Below are 18492 nucleotides of genomic sequence, written 5' to 3'. Positions count from 1 at the left end.
GACCCAGCGCATTTCAAGCAGGCAACAGAGGTCTGATCAACCTCTAGCCTCTCCCCGTCGCCAATCGCAGCCTAGACATATCCCTTCCTGCGTGCAAAAGAACCGGACCCATGGAGCTTAGCAAACTTCGTGTGAATCCTTACCAGGCGACCGACCTCAGAGCTCTTCTATCCGGGTTCGAGTCCTGCAGGTTTATCTTCCCGTCGCCGAAAACCCCTTGTGACGTACCCTCGTGTTTTGCATCTTCCCGTCGCCGAAAACCCCTTGCGACGTACCCTCGTGCCCTGCAGGTTCGAGTTTTGTTTTGTTGTCTCTGTAACCGCAACTCAAGCAAGTTTTCCAGCCTACACCACTGCCATCTCAGTGTAAGTAAACAATCTTTTAAACTACCGCTAAGCGTTTGTGCCTAATTCCAGCTCGATGGCCTTCCCTCTCCGGCCCGGCGTGCCCGGGCTGCTGGCCACAGCCCGCGTGCAGCACAGAAAAGGGCTCGGGTCGCTCCCGGCCCGCACAAAATGATAACAAAACAGGGACAGGAGTGAGGGTCAAAGGTGTATAACTAGTATACTGAAGAGGGGCACTGAGTAGAGCACACTGGGCTGTGTGACAGGCAACTGGGCAAGACAGGTCTATGGTTTGACCCAGTAAATGAACAGTTGTGTTCAGCCCAGAGGTCCTTGTTTGGCAGTTGTAATGTTAGTATAACAAACATTTCATGTCACTCTGATCCCCAAAGGCTAACAATAGGTTTTGAGAATGTTTGCAGTGCTGCTGAAAGAATTCCCTTGCTAGCTTGTTTTTAGTATAGCACCATGATTTCGCTGACTCTTTTACCAGGACTCTTTTTTCCCCACTATATCAAACATTTGCATTTAAGTTTTAATACTTTTCGTTGTTATTTCTAAAGCTTTTCATGGATTAATCCTCCCCTTCTTTATGCCAGTGAGTCTACTCATTGTTTCACAGCTGTCAATTTTTCTTTTTTCTTATTTTTCTTTGTGCTTTCCCCCACATTACTACAAAAGCTCCTCCCTTTAAAATCACCACTATATTATTCTCCTTTTAATTTCTGCATAAAAGTCAGTCATTGTTTGCCTGCAAAATGCTGAATGGTACATAGGTGGCTATAGTAGAGAGATTGCTACTGGGTACACTAGCCATAACTATCTCTGAACTTCTTTTGCTTTTCCACTTCTTTCTATTGCCCTGTTTTTTCCTCTGTTCTGTAACCTGTTCAGGTTAGAGCCCTTTTTTGTGTGTATGCTTGAAGTATCTGGTAAACTGAGGTTTCTAGAAACTATTCTACAAATAATGATTTTTAGGGGAAAAAACAGCATCTCCCAAACTTCAGGCAGACACCAGAGATGCAAGCCAGAGGTCTGAGAACTCAGACTCTGGAATTTCTTTCCCTTTTTCTTTTCTTGATTTATATTTTGCCTCTCCCCAAAAAATGGTCAGAACAGCTTACAACAGAAGGGAAAAAAAACCCTTATAAGACAGGTAAAATATTAAGATTATATAAGGTACATAACAAAAACTCCTCTCTCCTCTTGAAATATTCAGCTTGCATCACAACTTTTCTTGGTCAACTAGCTATCATCTGAGCTCCTGTATCAGGCACTTGATAAAGTGAAGATATTGGGTTCAGTGTTAGATGTAACTAGTTATTTTTTACTTAACTTTGATGCTGCAGCCTGAATAATATCCCTTTTTCCTTACAGCTTGCTGTTGTGGTTTATTGATACAGTGCTATTCTGTGATATTATGCACAGAATACTGAGCCAATGAGAAGTTTCTTCCTACTACTCTTTGGGACTCTTTGGAGAGAGAGGACTGTATCAAGTTTGAATCATGCTGGTGAATCAATTATGCATCTTTTAAATCTTTTCTGTGCCAGGGATCAAAAGAATGGACATTAGTGAGCATGTTTCTTTTTTTAATATTCTTTTTAAGATCATAAAACCAGTAAACTGATAGGTTACTACTTATAGCAACACTTACTTTTTCTATAGTGAACATTCAGCATGTCAGTAACCCTAAAATGAGCTTACCAGTTTTCATGTGAGTTGGCATACTTTCTCTGTGTGTTTGTATATAGATGCATTTCAGTGTCATTCTTTTTAACTTACATCTTATGTTTCCAAAAGATGGATCTTAGGTAGATGATCAAATGTAGTTTGTACTTTAGGATTGCAATGAAAAGATCAATCTTCTTTTCGCCAACCAGTGTAAAATATTCAGCACATACCCAACGGCTGTTGTAAACGTTTGTTTGTTTGTTTGTGTGTATTTGTTTGTTTGTTTGTTTTTGGTCAGATATACAAGCTTTAAAAATAACTTGTCATTCCTCTAATGGCACATTAGCAACTATATTGCACTATATAACAGCTCTACTAAGTAGGAATATTATCCTTTCAATATAAATTCTAGAACATTGAAGTACATGAGGTCAGGTGCAGATAAAAGCAATTAATCTGGCACAGTTAGTTGTCTGTGCATGTACAGACCTTTTGGAGTTACTGAGGGAGGATGCACGCTTTCATGTGTAAATTATGGTCAAGTTTTTAAATATAATTTTAGCAGACCCTATCAAATATTAATTTGACACTTCATTGCCCCCCTCATTCCTCCCCCCAACCAGTGAAACTCATGTTTAAGATCATAACAAATGCAACATATCGGGCTTGTGCTCCATATCCAGCTTGCAAAGGTGGGGAGTCCAGCTGCACGCCTTTTGGCTTGGCTGCCAGAGCCCTTGCAGGGTAGCATCCTGCTGGCTCCACAACCCAGGGAGTTAACACCACTCTCCTGCCCCATTCCTCCTTATCTGCCACTGAAATCAGGGTTTCAACTTGCCCTGGTGACAAAAAAACAGTGGCGGAGGGAAAAGAAGAGCAAGCAGCAGCAATGTTAAGTTTCTGGGTTCTGGAATGTGACAGAATAGGAACTTTTAAAGCATTCTTGTATATTTAAATAATACATCTGCTTCGAACAGCAAAACTGAACATGTAAATGCCCCCTTTTCCCATAGAATAGATGAAAGTGCAAAACTAGTTAAAAAGAATGTTTTTAATCCATGAACACATCCTTTGCCCCTCATATAAAGCTAGTGAAAGACAAAAAATATTCTTTCAAGTTCCTCCGTGAACGTACATAACTAGGACCTCTGTGCATGTAAATTACGAATTTGGCAACGCCATTATATTGAAACACTTTAAGTGATGGAGGTGGATAAGCCTGACATGTTGATGTATCCAACTGAAAAATATATTAATTAATTACACAATCTTTTGCAGGTAGGAACAAGGTTAAAAACTACAAAACCTGGCCACTCCTCTAGGAGAACACCAGAGGGAAAACGTTATTTCCATGTCATAACATAAGACTAAAACAGACTTGGTGACATGTTATTTATACCGCCATAGAAACGTTTATGGTGGCGCAAAGCCAATGCAAACACATCTTTGGCCATTGTCATGTCACAAATGCCCCAAATTGTGGCCATGGCAATAGGTGGTATAAATTTGTGCTGCATTTTTGCAGTGGATGTCTGTTTGCTTCATGTCTGAGATTACTGAGGGATTTCTGGGGCACGCATTTCAAATTTCTGCACCCCAGGTTGGGAAGCAGTCTGCAAGGACAGTACCCTGCTCTGTGCTTATAGATGTATAAATTTCAAGGACAGACTTTCACACTGTGGTGCCCCAGGTCAGGGCTTGACACTCAGGACCATTGTCCTGCAGGATCGGGCTCTTGAAGCTCTGGGATTAGCTGAGGCCCAGCAGTGCAGGAAAGTGGCAGTGTCCTTTTTGCTGATTAATCAGAACAGCTGCATCAGGACACATCTTAGCGCAGCTGATACTACAACAAAAATTGTATCTGTTTTTAGCCGTAATGTCCTATTTTCTAAGATTAGGGTAGGCAAAACAGTGATAGCCTTAGCCTGTTTTCTTGTTTTCTTTTAATTGCTTAATTTTAAGAAAAATTAATTTTTTTGCTCCTTGTATATTGTTTCTTGTAAGTAAACTTACAAACCAATATCTTGCATCCTTTTTTGATGGCGTAAGGTCATGTTCTTAAAGCAGAGTGATAATGATTTTCCAAGTCAAAACAAGAGTAGCGTGAAAACTAAGTATCAAAGCTGTAAGGGGAATCTGGCTCTTTTGATGACAGATATAAGTTTACTGTATTGTTTCAGTTTCAAATTTGACCTGATTTATTAGTGATTGTTAGTTTCTGCAAATGAAATAATTTGGTAGTCTGCCCAGTTGTCTGTTTTTGTTTTCTCTAGTGAAAAAGACTGAATGGCTAACTACTCTTTCATCCTTAGAGAATCCTCCATTGTGAGGCTTTGACATTATGGGGGTGTTCAGACTGTTGCTTATAATTAGGGAACTTTCCTATTCATTATAATTTGTTCTGTACCCTTCATGATATAGGACATTTAATTTAAAATGCTGACACTTTGTTTTAGTATATTTTATTTTTATGAATTCAAATGAGGAATTGTAAGTAGCAGATGAATGCCAAAGAACAGATTTATTTCCAAGTAAATCCCTCCTGCAAAATATAAGACCAAGAGAAAACTGCCCTGATTTGATTTTATTTTTTACAAATCTATTGTAAACACATATTTTAAATTTCCCCACCATTTTTTAATAGAACTAGTAGCACTGTTCTAAAAACTTGAAAGTTAGAAACTGAAATCTGAGAGATTTCATTTTTCTCAAAAAAATACAATGTTGCATGGTGTGAATAGTAAAAATAGATATAAAACTTCAGTGTTTTGTTAACTAATATCATATTTAGTATGAAGACTTTTTTTAAAGAACTCTAAATTTTAAACAGTATTATTTAAAATATCTGTGAATGGATATCTGCAAAGTTATTAAACTGTGAAAATGGCTAATACTTCATTCAAAGTAAGTAACTGTTATTTGAAAGAATTAAAGAGCTCAGAGCTGTAGGTCCTCATTTATATGAGTAATCCTGTTCAGCTGAATAAGATTCCTGTTTTCTTATCAGTATAGCTCACCACATTAAGGCTATATAGGTTTAGTCCAGGGTTGGGAAATTATTTGGGATGGAGGGCCACTTAGGCAGTTTCATTGAGCTGCTGAGGGGGTAGTGGGGAGGGTGACAATTGATCCTATCTGGCCCTGGCCCGTCCACCCTGCATCCGCTGTTGGGAGTGCCAGATGGCATGTTTGGGGGCTGGATGGGCCACATCTCTGTGAAGACTGGTCTGGGACCCCTGCAGGCAGGGTGTGCTCAACTGGGCAGATTGGATGGAGCTGCGGGCATGCGGGGAGCTGCATCTGGGACTGGGATGTGCGGGTACGGCTGAAACTGGGATCATGGGGTGGTTACAGTGTGGGTTAAGGGCCCGGGGCAGAGCCCAGGAGCCGCTCCCCTCACCGCCCTGCAATGGGCACTGGTTCTGCAGGTGGAGGTATATGGGGAGCAGATCACAACTCTGCCCTGGCCCCACACTGTCACAACCCTGTTATCCTGGCCCCAACCCTGCCTGCCCATCTTGCTTACAGACACCACTCCTTGCCTACCTACAGCCCCATCCCTTCTGCCCGGCTGAGCCTTCCCTGTCCATGGGGGTCCGAGGACAGTCTCCACAGGAACCCTGCCTGCCCTCTTGGTCCAGTGACACTGGCATCAGCAGCCAGAAGGAGTCTAGGGGGGTCTTTCAGGAAGTGAAGCCTGGCTGCTGCACTGCCCTCAACCAGCCATGCACCCAGGAACAAGACCAGCCACACATGCCATGGCCTGGGTTACTCCCCAATGCCCAGGCCTGGCGGGACCAAGGGACCTGACGTGGGCTGGATAGAATCCCATAGTGGGCTGAATCCAGTCCATAGGCCATATTTTATTCACCCCTGGCTTATGCCCTATAGCTCCACAATGCTGTAAGCACACATGTATTTAAGTGTGTGTCTAGTTTTTTTAAATCATGTGAATAAATATGTCTGAGACTGGGGTCATAGGAATTACTTGCCTGAGTTGTCCTTTATAGTCATAAAAGTCAACGAGATTGAGGGCGATTAGCACTTTAGGCTAAAAAGAGACGTTGCATTCCTCCTGGAGAAAGCCTTTTGTCCTGGGATCCTAAAGACAAGCTGATTGTCCCATTTGAAGACCTTGCACAAATGTTCGTTTCTAGTGGTGAAAAACTTCCACTGCTAGAAATTATTCTGGAATAGGGAGCGGTACAGACATCCATTTTGCAATTGCCCTTCGCCCCTGTTCATTGCGTATTCCTGAGGCTGGGTGAGCCTGGTCTGGGGAAATGAATGGGCTGCTCCAGACCTCCCATTCCTGTGGGGAGTGGAGCAGGAGGGCAAAGGCACCTGCCCCCTTCTCACTCCAAGAGCTCACAGTGCTGCTTCCTCCTGTGTGAAGGAATAATTATGTATTGTAGGCTGTGGGTAGGGGCAGTGGGTCGGGAGTGAGGGGCACTGGGTGGGGACTGGCAATTGGTGTTTACAAATGGGTCCTGGTACAAAAAAGGTTGAGAACCACTACTATAGTATGTCACCTAGCAGACCTTCTTGTAATAATAAACCCAGCTTCTTGTCTTGACTCCAGTCCAGTCCTGTAAATCTGGTCACATTGGTTTCCTGGTCTTTCTTATTTCTTTTTATATCTAGCAGGTTGTTGGCCCTGGGTGACAATATTTGGAAGTACCAGTTTTGTAATTGATATCTCTGACTCATTCCCATAACAGAAATCTTTGCTTCAACCCTTCCTTACCTACAAGCTTGTCCTAGGAAATGGCCTCTTGGGCCTTAACAAGCTTGTCTACTTCTTCCAGTGTGTTCCTCTGAAAAAAAGTATGGCAGGGTGTAGTACATCCTTTTCTTAGGGATGAGCAAAGGCAGGTATAGTATCAGTGTAATCTTACTTTGGGATTTGACTATATATGTTATGGCAAAATAAATGCTTAGATTAAGGAAGAGCCTGATGTTAGCTCCTTGGCAAATCTGTAAATCTGGTCAAAAAATGAGGACAGAAGTACTAGCTCCTGCTAGTAACACTGAAACCTCGTTAGTTAAGATTACTGATCAGAAAATGAAACTACTTTCAAATGTATAATAAAAATGAAGGTCAGCTTGTACCATGTTTGCTAAAAAAATTTAAAAGATTAAAATTGGACCCATTTGTTTTTAATTCATGATCACCAGGCCCCTGCTAATGTAAAACAAATTTCTTAGCTCCTCCTCTCTCTGACTTTGGACAGCAGCCAAAGAAATTGTTCAAACCACACACACAGACTTCCACTGGAAAACCAGTAATGGATAAGCTTTCAATGTTAGTTGACTGGTTAAAAAAAAAAAAAAAGACTACATTTTCTTGTGGACTCCTTATCCTTATTTTAGAGGGAGTAGAAACACTGCATTTAAAATAGCCTTTCTTGAATTAAAAATGGAAAAGAAAAGGAAATGAAAGTGTAGAAAATTAGGGGAAAATGTTTAATACATATTTTTTAATACATAATGTTTGATACATATTTATTTAGCAAATTAAGAAGCTGAAAATAGTTCTCAGGGAAAAAAAATTGTTTTTAAACATATGAAAGAGCACATCTAATCTGAGAATTATTTGTCATGTTCCATAACTAATTGGCGTTCTGAGTAAAACATGCAAAGTATATTTCAGTATTTAGTTGTACAACATTGCTATAATTTTTTTAATGAAATCTCTAGGAAGGTATTTAGAGTCCATTTTTAAGGGGTTTTTAACAATTCTCCTTTGGATTTAAAATGTGGAATTTGAGTCCCATTCACAGAACAGATGTGGTTTACATTCAAGAAATAGCTTTATTTTATGAGAATGCTGCTTTTAATTAAGACAAGAACTTTTTGACTTGTATTTTTTATGCATAGTGACCTATTTAATTTAGTTTAAAATATACATTAGAGAAAAAAATTGAATTAGGGGCCCTTGATGTTGTTGCAGTGTGATACAAGTTTTGTCACTCTGAGTTATCTTACAGGTCAGTTTAAACTGTTGTTCTCCCTGGACTGTTACCAAGCTCTTAAATGATTCACTGGCTTGACCTACAAACATTTCCCAAAAGACACCTTACTGTTTGTCACTAGCCTCTCTGGAGAGCTATTGATCAAACTCTGTTAAGAATTAAACTTCTCAGGAAGCATGTGGTGATCTATCAGGGACTCTAATCTATAGTGATCTAATCACTTTACACCAAGTCCTCTTAATAAGCTGTTCTTAGAACTGTCCGAAAACAATAATTTTAAATTGAGAAGTAATGATGCAGGGAGGATTAGATTTTTTTTAGTTGGATTTATAATGATGAGAAACATCATTTCCAATAGAATCATATTGTAACAGTACTATTTATCAACTAAAGCTTCCTTTCATACAAGCCAGTTACCAACTTACTCTGAAGTTAAGTGCCGGGAAGGAGGGTTTAGAGAAGAAATCTCTGTTCTTGAAGTTTTGTATTAATTTGTAAAGAAATTAAACCAACACTATTGAATTTGAAACTTTTATTGCCTATTTGTTTTTTTGTCCATGTGCAAATAATATAGTGACAGCCAAGAGAGCATAAAATATAGTCATATTAGAATAGTGATGTAGGTAAATCTGCTTTCCTCTTGCTTTTTACAGGTGTGGATAACTGCACTATGTACAGGGCAGAATATTAGAATACTTGTAATGTTTCTTTTAGGCTGAAAAAGATTAAATGAAATAACATTTACTTGCATTGAACTTAAACATTTTAAATGATTAAGTATGATTGCATGAAGATTCATGGCATGTGTGCAAAACTTCAGTCTCTTTACACAGTTTAAATAAACCTACGTGGAAAAATTATAACTTAGATTGTAGCAGTACTGCAATTTGTTTCCCTTTAAAATGAGAGGATTACCCGCAATGTTGTAGAGCAGGTCTTCATTAACGAGATTAATCAAGCATGTCTAGCCCCGATTTAACAGCATATTTCTCAAAAAAATATGTGCATGGAGGGGAGAAGGAAAAATCAACTTATTTTTAGACTTTTTTTTTTCTAGATATCTTTCTTAGAGTTTCCATCCATGCTTGAGGAAATAAGTATATTTGATTTTATCCTTCTAAGCTATTTATCTAAACTGATTGTCAGGAGCTGTCCAGTCCTGGGGAATTTAGTGGATAAAATTAATTGTCAAAGCATATTGTCAATGAGAAAACTGAACATTTAATCAGTAATTTGAATGAATCATATTTAACGCAACTGACTTCACGTAAAAATGTTTTAAAGTAAAATGAAATCAGTATGGGAGATAGATAGATAGATATGTATCTTAAGAGAAGCAGCATGGAACTGACAGTCTAAAAAGGGTCAGGACTAGTGAAACTTGAGCAATATTGAGAGGCTCTGAAAAATTACCAGATTTTAGCGGTGCTAAAGTTAACAGCATGTTTCTCAAACAATATATATTCATAGAGAGAAGGAGAAAATGCCCTTACCTTGAGACTTTTTAAAATCATGGAAGAAGAAAGACAATTTTTAAATGGTAATTATCCTCTGAAACCAGAGAAGTTAACTGTCATACTAGGGAGGGCTAGCTCACAAAGCTGGCACGTGTTGGTGGGCTTGGAACTTGCAATTTTGTATGCATGAATGGTGTCCCTTAGATTGGTGTTCAGAGTTAAAAAAATCTTTCTTTAGATCATAAGGTCCTTTTTGTGACTGATAAAAGCTTCTAAAATGCTGAAAGTTTTATCTGAGAACTTCTTGGATCCATTTTCCTCAGAATTCCTGATACCTTTCTTCCCCCATCCCTTCCCTCAACATGCTAAAACCCTTGAAGAGTCCTTAGAAAGCTATCAGTTGTCAGTTGTTTCCTGCTATGCCATGTATGCATTGTGGATTTAAAAAAAAATAATCTCTGTTTCAATGAATGTTTCCTTTTTAAATTAAACAACAAGGGAACTAGGATCTCACATGATCTATGTTCTTTTTTTTATATACTTAATATTATATCCCCACTTACTGAGCTCCTTTCTGAATTTAAGTCTCAACATTTTTGTTACATATCAGTCTTTGCATCTGTCTCTTCATTTTTTGTCACCAGTAGTTGGACCCCTTCTACTTCTATTATCCCCTTTTAAGGTTGGATGAAACCAGAGTACACCATTGACTTGTATAGTTTTAGTATCCTTTATTATCCCATTCTTAATTCTGTCAACTTGTTCCTTTGGTCATTAACTAGACACAGTCGTATCTGTGGTTGACATCTGATCCCATTAAGTCAGTGGGAATCTTGCCTTTGGATCTGCACTTGTAATGAAATTTTACTTTGATATATTTTCCCCAAGTCATCAATCACAGCTAACTTGAAACCCAATGAGATGTACTTTTTTTTTCTTTTTAATATGCATTACTGACATTTCCCATGTGTTCCATTTCCCCATTAATCCTTCTTTTCATGCTTTGCAACTACCTGTTCTTCTTCCTATGTACAGGATGCTCACTGTACACCTTGAGTGGGGGGCTGAATATGATTGACAGAGAGACCAAATAGCAAGCCAACAGGTTTACTGGTATCAGTCCAGAAAAGTAGAAAGTTGGCTCCTACTAATTTCTTGGATGTGATATTTGAGCAGGGGCCCTCATAACTAGTCTCATCTCTGCTGGCTTACTCTTGCAAACTTTGATAGCACAACTTATTTAGTTATGCATAATATTTTGGTTTCTTATGATAAACATTAATTTAATAAACTCTTAAAAAAGGGGGACCTGCAATGAGAGTAGTGGCATCACTTGAATTCCTGGGTACACGATAGCCTTGAGGAGGGTGAGGAATGTTTGTCAGGATCCCTTACTTCCTTAAAAATAGTCTCTCTGTCTCTGAAGAAAAAAAAAAAAAAGGGAGAGAATGCTACATTCTGTCTACTGGCATTTAGCATAATGTGTTTCTTTTTTTTTTTTTTTTTTTTTTTTTTTTTTTTTTAACAAAAAATAAATGCCATTGTTGTTATGCAGGGAATAAAGCTGTACAACAGACATGGTTCTGCTTGTTTTGCAGTTTATGCAGTTTATTAGGCCCTTTTGTATCAGATAATCCTGTATTTAAATCTGCTCATCAGTATAGAAGTGTACAGCTTGTGATTTTTGTATGTTCATAGCTAGATTTTCCATGTTGTCACTATAGATTCAAGATTTTTCAAAGCCGGAAGCTTATTTAACATCCTGCTTATATTTGCACATGTGAATATATGATAACCATAATTCAGTGGAGATGGGTATTTGTACATAGTTAGAGAGAGAAATAGCATTATATGCTTTTACCATTATTAAAATACCTAAGCACAGAAGCATGGGTGACAGAGAGCAGTCTATAGCCCTTTACTTCTAAAAACTTGATGTTCAGAGGAATGTCTTTGATATTTTAATGTTACTTCATTGGGATGAAGGTCCCACATGACCTTCTCAAACAGATGGAAAAGTGTGGGTTATTGAAAACTACTGTAAGGTGGATAGACAACTGGTTCAATAGCTGCAAGCAAAAGGTAATTATAAATGGATCCATGTCAGAGTGGGAGGAGGTTCCAGGTGGTATCCCCACAAGAGTCTGTCCTGGGCCTAGTGCTTTTCAATGTGTTTATTAACGATTTGGAGGCCAGAATAGACAGATTTTTAGCATAATTGTAGATGACACAAAAATGGAAGAATGGGAAGAATTTCCAACACAATGGAGGATAGGTATATAATTCAGAAACATCCTGCCAGATTGAAAAACTGGGCTGTAATTAACAGGATGAAGTTCAGTGCTGACAAATGAACAGTGTTATATCTCAGGAAGAATAGGCAAAAACACAAATACATAATGGCTGGATGCGACCACTAGGAAAAATGAATCTTGGTGGATCACAGACTCAATGTGAGTGCAAAATGACACGTGTACAAAGGCAAATGTGATTTTTGTACTGCATCAATAGAAGCAATAGGTATAAGATGGGGGAGGTGATAGTGCCTCTTTACCTGGCACTGGTTAGGCTATATCTAAAGTATCGTGTACAGTTTTGGGCTCCGCATTTTAAAATGGACATGGAGAACCTAGAGAGGGTCCAAGCCATGAGAGCAGAAGTTGAAGGCCATATTCAGTTTGTGGCAAAGGGGATTAAAGAGGGATGTGATAGCAGTCTTCAAATACCCAAAGGGTTGCCATAAAGAAAAAGGAAAAACTTTTATCTGTTGCTGCAGAGAGCAGGACATGAACTTATAGTTTGAATTTGGAGTAAAATGGACTTAGATCAGGAAAAATGTCTTCACTGTTAGAAAAGTGAGGCAGTAGAATAGACTGCCTAGGGAAGTTGTAGACTCCATAATTGGAGGTATTCAAGAGGTTGGATAAGGATTGGTCAGGGATGATGATCTAGGCATAGCTTTGATAGGTATATCCCATGCTTTTGGGCTTTGTTGATTGCTACATGGGGCCAGCAAGAATTTTTTTTTTTTTATTTATTTTTTTGCCATCCTCGGAAGCATTGTGTGTTGGCTGCAGCTATGGCGGGGCTCTAACTGGGGTATGCCAGTGCTCCTGCTGGAACTAAAGCCTAGAGATTCATAGCTAGAGGGTCTTGTACCTCCACTCAGGGTCAGACAGGTTTTTTCGTATAGGGTCAGGAAGGAATTTTATCCCATGGCCAGTTTGGTATAAACTGTGGGAGTTTTTGCCTTCCTCTGCAGTGGAGAATGTCTCTCTCTTCCTTGGGTTTTTGGGCATATTTTCAATAATCCTTGCAGTAGCAGGACACTGCCATTGTCTTCTTGCTTTGCCTGTGTCAGGTTAGGGTGCTATGGCTTGTAGCTGTGTGACAGGTTGATTTTTATAGTTTTAGAAATTGGTTAGACAAGGATTTGCATGGGATGGTTTGCATAGGGATGACCCTTTCTTTGGCAGGAGGTTGGATTAGATCAGCTTTCAACAACCCAAAAGTGGGTGACAAGAATATATGAAAGGATCATGAACAAGCTTTAAAAATGGATCAACTAACTTTGAAAATGCATTCTCTTTTAAAGGATAAAAACATGGGAATCCTTGGGTTTTCTCTTGCAGACTGGCAGGGTTCCAGCCTGTAAGGAGCTGCTTGGGAACCCCCTGTCCCACATGGTGGGGGGCTGGGACCTGGGGGCAAGGGGCAGTGGGTTGGGAGTAGCGGGTACTGGTAGGGCCAGGGGCCTGTTTTCTACTTAAACTATTTACGTGGTTGGGACTGGCCATCATTCCTGGTACAAAAAGGGTTGAGGACAACTGGATTATATAACCTCCAGTGATTCCTGGCAGGCCTACTTTTCTACGATTCCCTATACACTCAATATTTTAAATAGTTCTGTGTATAGAGAATTTCAACTTGCTTATATTTTAAGAAACCAAAGCTGTTCCCTTTTAATACAGTATTCCCACAGTTTTCTGTATCAGTAATTCAAATACTTTTTATTTTAAAATATTTCAGGCTTAGAAGAAGAAACAGAAAGACTCGAAGATATGGAGTTCTGGACACTAACATAGAAAACATGGAATTGACACCCTTAGAACAAGATGACGACGATGATGATACAACGCTGTTTGATGCCAATCATCCTCGAAGGTTTGTAATAAAATTTTAACATGCTTTAGTTGCAACAGAAGCGGAGGAATGCTGATGGTCAAGCATCAAGCAACTTAATTACAAATTCAGAGGCACATTATGTAGTGGACATATTAATATTCAACTGAAGCTATTAGAATAGGTCAGTCAAATACACTTGAAGGTTGCATTTTAAGAAGTATAGTAAGTATTATGTGGTAAATATTACCCTCCTTTCAGTGCTGCAGTTTTTGGAGTGTCCATTGTTCTCGTCTTTGCATTTCCTTTCCACCTGCAGTTCCCAATAGCTTTCACTCCCTTCCCTATTTTGTCTGCTAAAATGATTGGCATTTAGTAATTAATAGTGACCCTTTCTTCTGTTTTGGAGAAGGCAGTTCATGGTATATGGAAATTTTGTTTGTGAGTTGTTTGAATTAATATGTAGACTTGGGAAAAACATGGTCATATTAACTGACATCTTCAATTCACATAGAAGCTTTCTGCTGTCATGAGAGCTAAAAAGATAATTTTTCATAAGAATTTTTTGGACATTTTAAACATCTGTTTGGACTTCACAAAATTGAAACAATGTCTCAGTTGAAACTTGCACACAAAAAAGGGATGCCTAGTTTCTGGCAACTTCTTTATTGAAGGAGGAGATGCTACGTGGCTGTGAAAATCTCATGACTTTTATTTGGTTGTCTTAAGCTTTGGTGCCTTTACTTATCTATATTTTATTTAGGTTTTCAGATTGAGTTCTTTCCCACTAAAGAACCATGTAATCCTGAATTTGCATAAGGCGCTTCTCAAACCTTGGTGAGATAACAAAAGTCAGAATTATAGGTGCCCATTCAAATTTAGTTTGTCAGAAATTGTAGAACAAAGTTTAATCCTATCACAGTCACGTTTAGGACACAAGGAGATTTAGCAACGCTGTTACAAAGCTAAATGTAAAACCTGTTCTCCAAAATGATAAGCAGGGGTCCTGTTTTTCTCTGATTTAAAAAAAATAAAATCCCCAATTTTTGGATTAAAAGAGGTAACCCAAAATCTACTTTTTTTTCTGCGATTAAAATGAAACAACACTAATATAGATGTATATAGTTTTGTTTCATTTTAATCATGGAAAAAAGTGGATTTTGGATTACTTTTTTTTATTCCAAAAATTGGGAATTTTTTTATCAGAGAAAACCAGGATCTCTGGTGATAAGGTAAATTTAAGCACTATGTTTGAGCTAATTGCCAGTAGTGACAGACTTTTTAAAGAGAATAAAACATTTTTTTTTCCTGAAACTCTCCCAAAAGAGAGCATATATTCAAATCAGTGTATACCAAGCAAATTAAAAGTGTTTGGTATGAAAATAACCAGTTTCCATTCTAATATTTTATTATCTGCCTCCTTTTGACTTATGGTTTTATCTTAGAAGTATTTGAAGCTTGTCCATAAGAACCATTGCTGACTGATATCTTAAAGCATTTTAAGAGATGTCCTGAGACCTAAAACAAACATGCAACGTCTTAAAAGTTATTTTGGAAAACCAAGGCTTCTGCATCCTTAAGTCTGTCTGTATGCTTTATTAGTTACCAGACTAAATACTGTTTTTCAGGTGTGACTTCTTATAGAAGACAAGGTTCTTTGGGTGAATCTGATATCTTTTATTAGACCAACTTAAATAGTTGGAAAACAATTATTAAGCAAGCTTTTGGGTTCCAAAACCGTTCATCAGGCTAAGGAAGTTTCAGCAGTTGGTGTGTGCTCTTCCTGGATGGAATGAAAAGTAAAGCAGCCAGGGGCTGGTCTGGTATGCATACAAGACAGGTAGTCAGTGAAAATGTGGATTGTTATATTCTTATAGCATTCATTTCATGTGGAGTGTCATGTGCTATTTATAGTGAAAATGCTCTGAATACTTGGGTAGTTGCAGGTGCCTTAGCTGTTGACTTCCCTTATCCGTTTGTATTTAGTTTGTCAAATCCAATGGAAAATACTGAATTTTAATATAAAAATTGACATGCAAACAGTGCTGAACATGCTTATAATAATTAAAATAAGGTGAAGTAATAATATTCTCAAAGCAGGCCTTACTTGTCACATTGATATATTCCTATATTTCTATTATTGCTGTTTTTACTGTTTGCAGCCTCTGTAGTCAGGACATAAAAGTAGCTAAGTCTTTCCCCTCCCTGCACGTCCTGGCCCCCCCCTCCCCGGCGCTTTAAAGACACAACTGTTATGACAGTATAGGATCCATTTCTACACTGGTTTTTGGTTTGTTTTTGGTTTGTTTGTTCTAGCTTTTAGTTTAGTAGGTGAATACTGTGTTAAGAACTCTACTTAGGTTTAGAAAACTTGTTAGAGCAGCACTGTTCTTACCAGGCAAGGATGCAAACACTGCTAAATAAAGAAGTTGTTACAGTATATTTTGTACTCTTGCCTCTGCCCTCCCCTGGGGTTCATTCCTGTTTCTGTACTAGACATGCAGAAGGAAAGGTACAAGGGTTATAATTTAATTAGGCCACAACCTTATTCATTTAACTTGTCTTGGAACTACCAACAGTAACTAATTCCATGCAGGTCAGAATTCTTCTTGTTTTGCTCCCCTCTGGGAAGAGCTGGGGTCTGATGGTCAATTTCCATCTTCCTGGGACCACAGTGTCCTCCATCATACTTTATTAAGAGGCATATTTCTTCAGTGCAGAAGCTCCAGTTGCGTTTCCCATCTACTTTAGGAGATGCCTTCTCCGAGTCCTCTTTTAATTAGGGTTCACTAAGGACCCCAGCCTCTTCCCTGCATGTAACAAGTACCTGGACTCCATATCTGTTACCAGCTATATTCATACAGCTTGATTAGAATTCCTTACTAACAAGATTATTGACTTGTGGATCAAGTGACCTGACCTTCATGGATTTAATTGTTCTCTCTCAGCTATGGAAAAGTCTCTGCTAAGAGAAAACAGCTATGGCCATGGTTTGTTCTGAGTCTTCCTACCGACTCTAACTTTAACTTTGTAGTCTTTGCTGCCCACCCAGTCTCACGAAGAGAGGTCCTGCATCTGCTTGTGATTATGGCGGTCTCCTTTGATGCTGCATCCTAGTGGCTCATGGTAGAGAGATGTAACGTATCTACCTTTCCCCATACATACATACAGCTAGGCCCATTAATTCAGGTGGTGCTTTTCAAAATCCCAAGTCCTAGATGGGACTTTTTTTTTTCCAATCCAAAGAATTTCCTTTTTGAGGTTGTAATGGTCCAAGAATGTATTCATTATAGTGATAAAATTATTGGCTTTTAAACTTTGTCATCTGAAAAGTAATGGTTCCAACATATTCATATTAAGTCTCTCTGCCTGTCTCTCTTTTTCCTAGTTGAGGTATCTTTTGCGTCAGGATTTATTTATTTTTTTTTTGCTTTAACAGTATTTCCCTGACTTCTATTACATGGAAGTAGTCTGCATTTGGTGTTTGTACATATAAAGATAATAACTAAACAGTTTATGGCAGATTGTAATTAAAAGTGATAGATCCTGAGAAGTAATCAAGCACGTGAGAACAGATGAGCAGGCTGCAGCGTATTCCAGTACTTTTAGTGGCTGGCCTGATACTAGTATATTTTATTATAGAAGGAGCAGTGGAAAAGGTGAAATAGATCAACTGATATGTTAAAATATAATATTTATTGTAAGAGATACAGGCCAGAAATGATGGGGTGCCCTTTGTCTGTTCTGATTGTATTCCTTAAATACCATATTAAAAAATGTCACCATTCAATGGTGGACTATAGTATGGATCTGTTTCCAGTTTATTTTTTAGCTCTTCCATAGCATGGGTTAATTATATTTAAGCTATCTAAACTGTTTTTAAAAATGATGGAAAGCAGGGTAGATTTGCATCATTTATAGACTAACTAAATCAGAGATGTATAGCATGAGCTTTTATAAGGAGAGGGCTGGCTTCATCAGATGCTGTGAAGGGACTACATGAAGCAGAGCTGCTAAATAGAAAGCAGTGATTAGAATACAAAGGGTAGGAAGTGGGGAGGGAAAAGGAGGGGATGCTGCTGAGAGAGGCAGAGTGGACAGGAGAGAGAAAAAGAAAGCAGTTAGCTTACTGGGGACTTCAAAAATTAATCCAGGTAATGGGATGAGAATCATACTCTTAGTTGCCATTTAAAAAAAATCAGTTTGGTTATCCTTGCTGAGAGAACCAAATTCATTGCTGTCCTATCCTGTACTTAAATCCAGTGGTTATTAGCTCATTAAGATTGTATTTTTATTTTGTATCTGGAAAAAGTACTACTTTGCTATATGTCCACCAAGTTTGTATTTGGAAGAAAAAAGAACAAGTATTCTGAGCTGCCCATTTATCACCTACTGGATTCACAGTATCCAGCATGCTACTGGGTATAATTGTATCCAAAAATATATGACATTTCTTGTTTGGATTCTGTTTCATAGGGAGGATACTATGTCATACTTTGCAAAATTCAGTGTCAGTATTAAACAGAATCCATACTATGTTAAGCATATCTTATGCTAGCCAGACATTTGCAGTCTAACAGTGAGGAGATGGCTTAATGATTTTAGAACTCTGTGCTGTAAGTTTTTCCAGTGTCATGGCATGTGTATTGCTTCTGTTTCCTTTAAAAGAACAAAATACAGACATGGCTGGTTAGGGGAGGGAGATATGCATTTTGCTGTTTTAGCTGTGTACAATATTGTTTGGTCCAGCTTCTTTCCTTTTCGTCTATTAAACCTTCTAGAAATTAAAATACAACATATGCATTTAGTGTTCCACCCCAATTTCTGCTTCAGTTAGTTACTCTTTCAACTTTTGTATTCTGTAGCTAAATCCTACATTTAACATTGTCTCTGCCCAGTTTGGAGATTCATAGATTCATA

General features: G+C 38.4%; 1 protein-coding gene across 1 annotated transcript in view; it reads left to right on the top strand.

Moving 5' to 3' along the window:
* FAM174A (family with sequence similarity 174 member A) overlaps positions 1-18492 on the top strand; it is a 31150-nt gene that overhangs the window by 4363 nt on the left and 8295 nt on the right. The window contains exon 2 of the mRNA XM_025216575.1: positions 13480-13614. Coding sequence (XP_025072360.1) covers positions 13480-13614 — 135 coding nt within the window. The remainder of the gene's footprint in view (positions 1-13479; positions 13615-18492) is intronic.

This window comes from Alligator sinensis, unplaced genomic scaffold (assembly GCF_000455745.1).
Source record: "Alligator sinensis unplaced genomic scaffold, ASM45574v1 scaffold661_1, whole genome shotgun sequence".
Taxonomy (NCBI): domain Eukaryota; kingdom Metazoa; phylum Chordata; order Crocodylia; family Alligatoridae; genus Alligator; species Alligator sinensis.
Note: the sequence above shows the minus strand (reverse complement) of the source record. Positions and strands in the feature narration are given on the sequence as shown.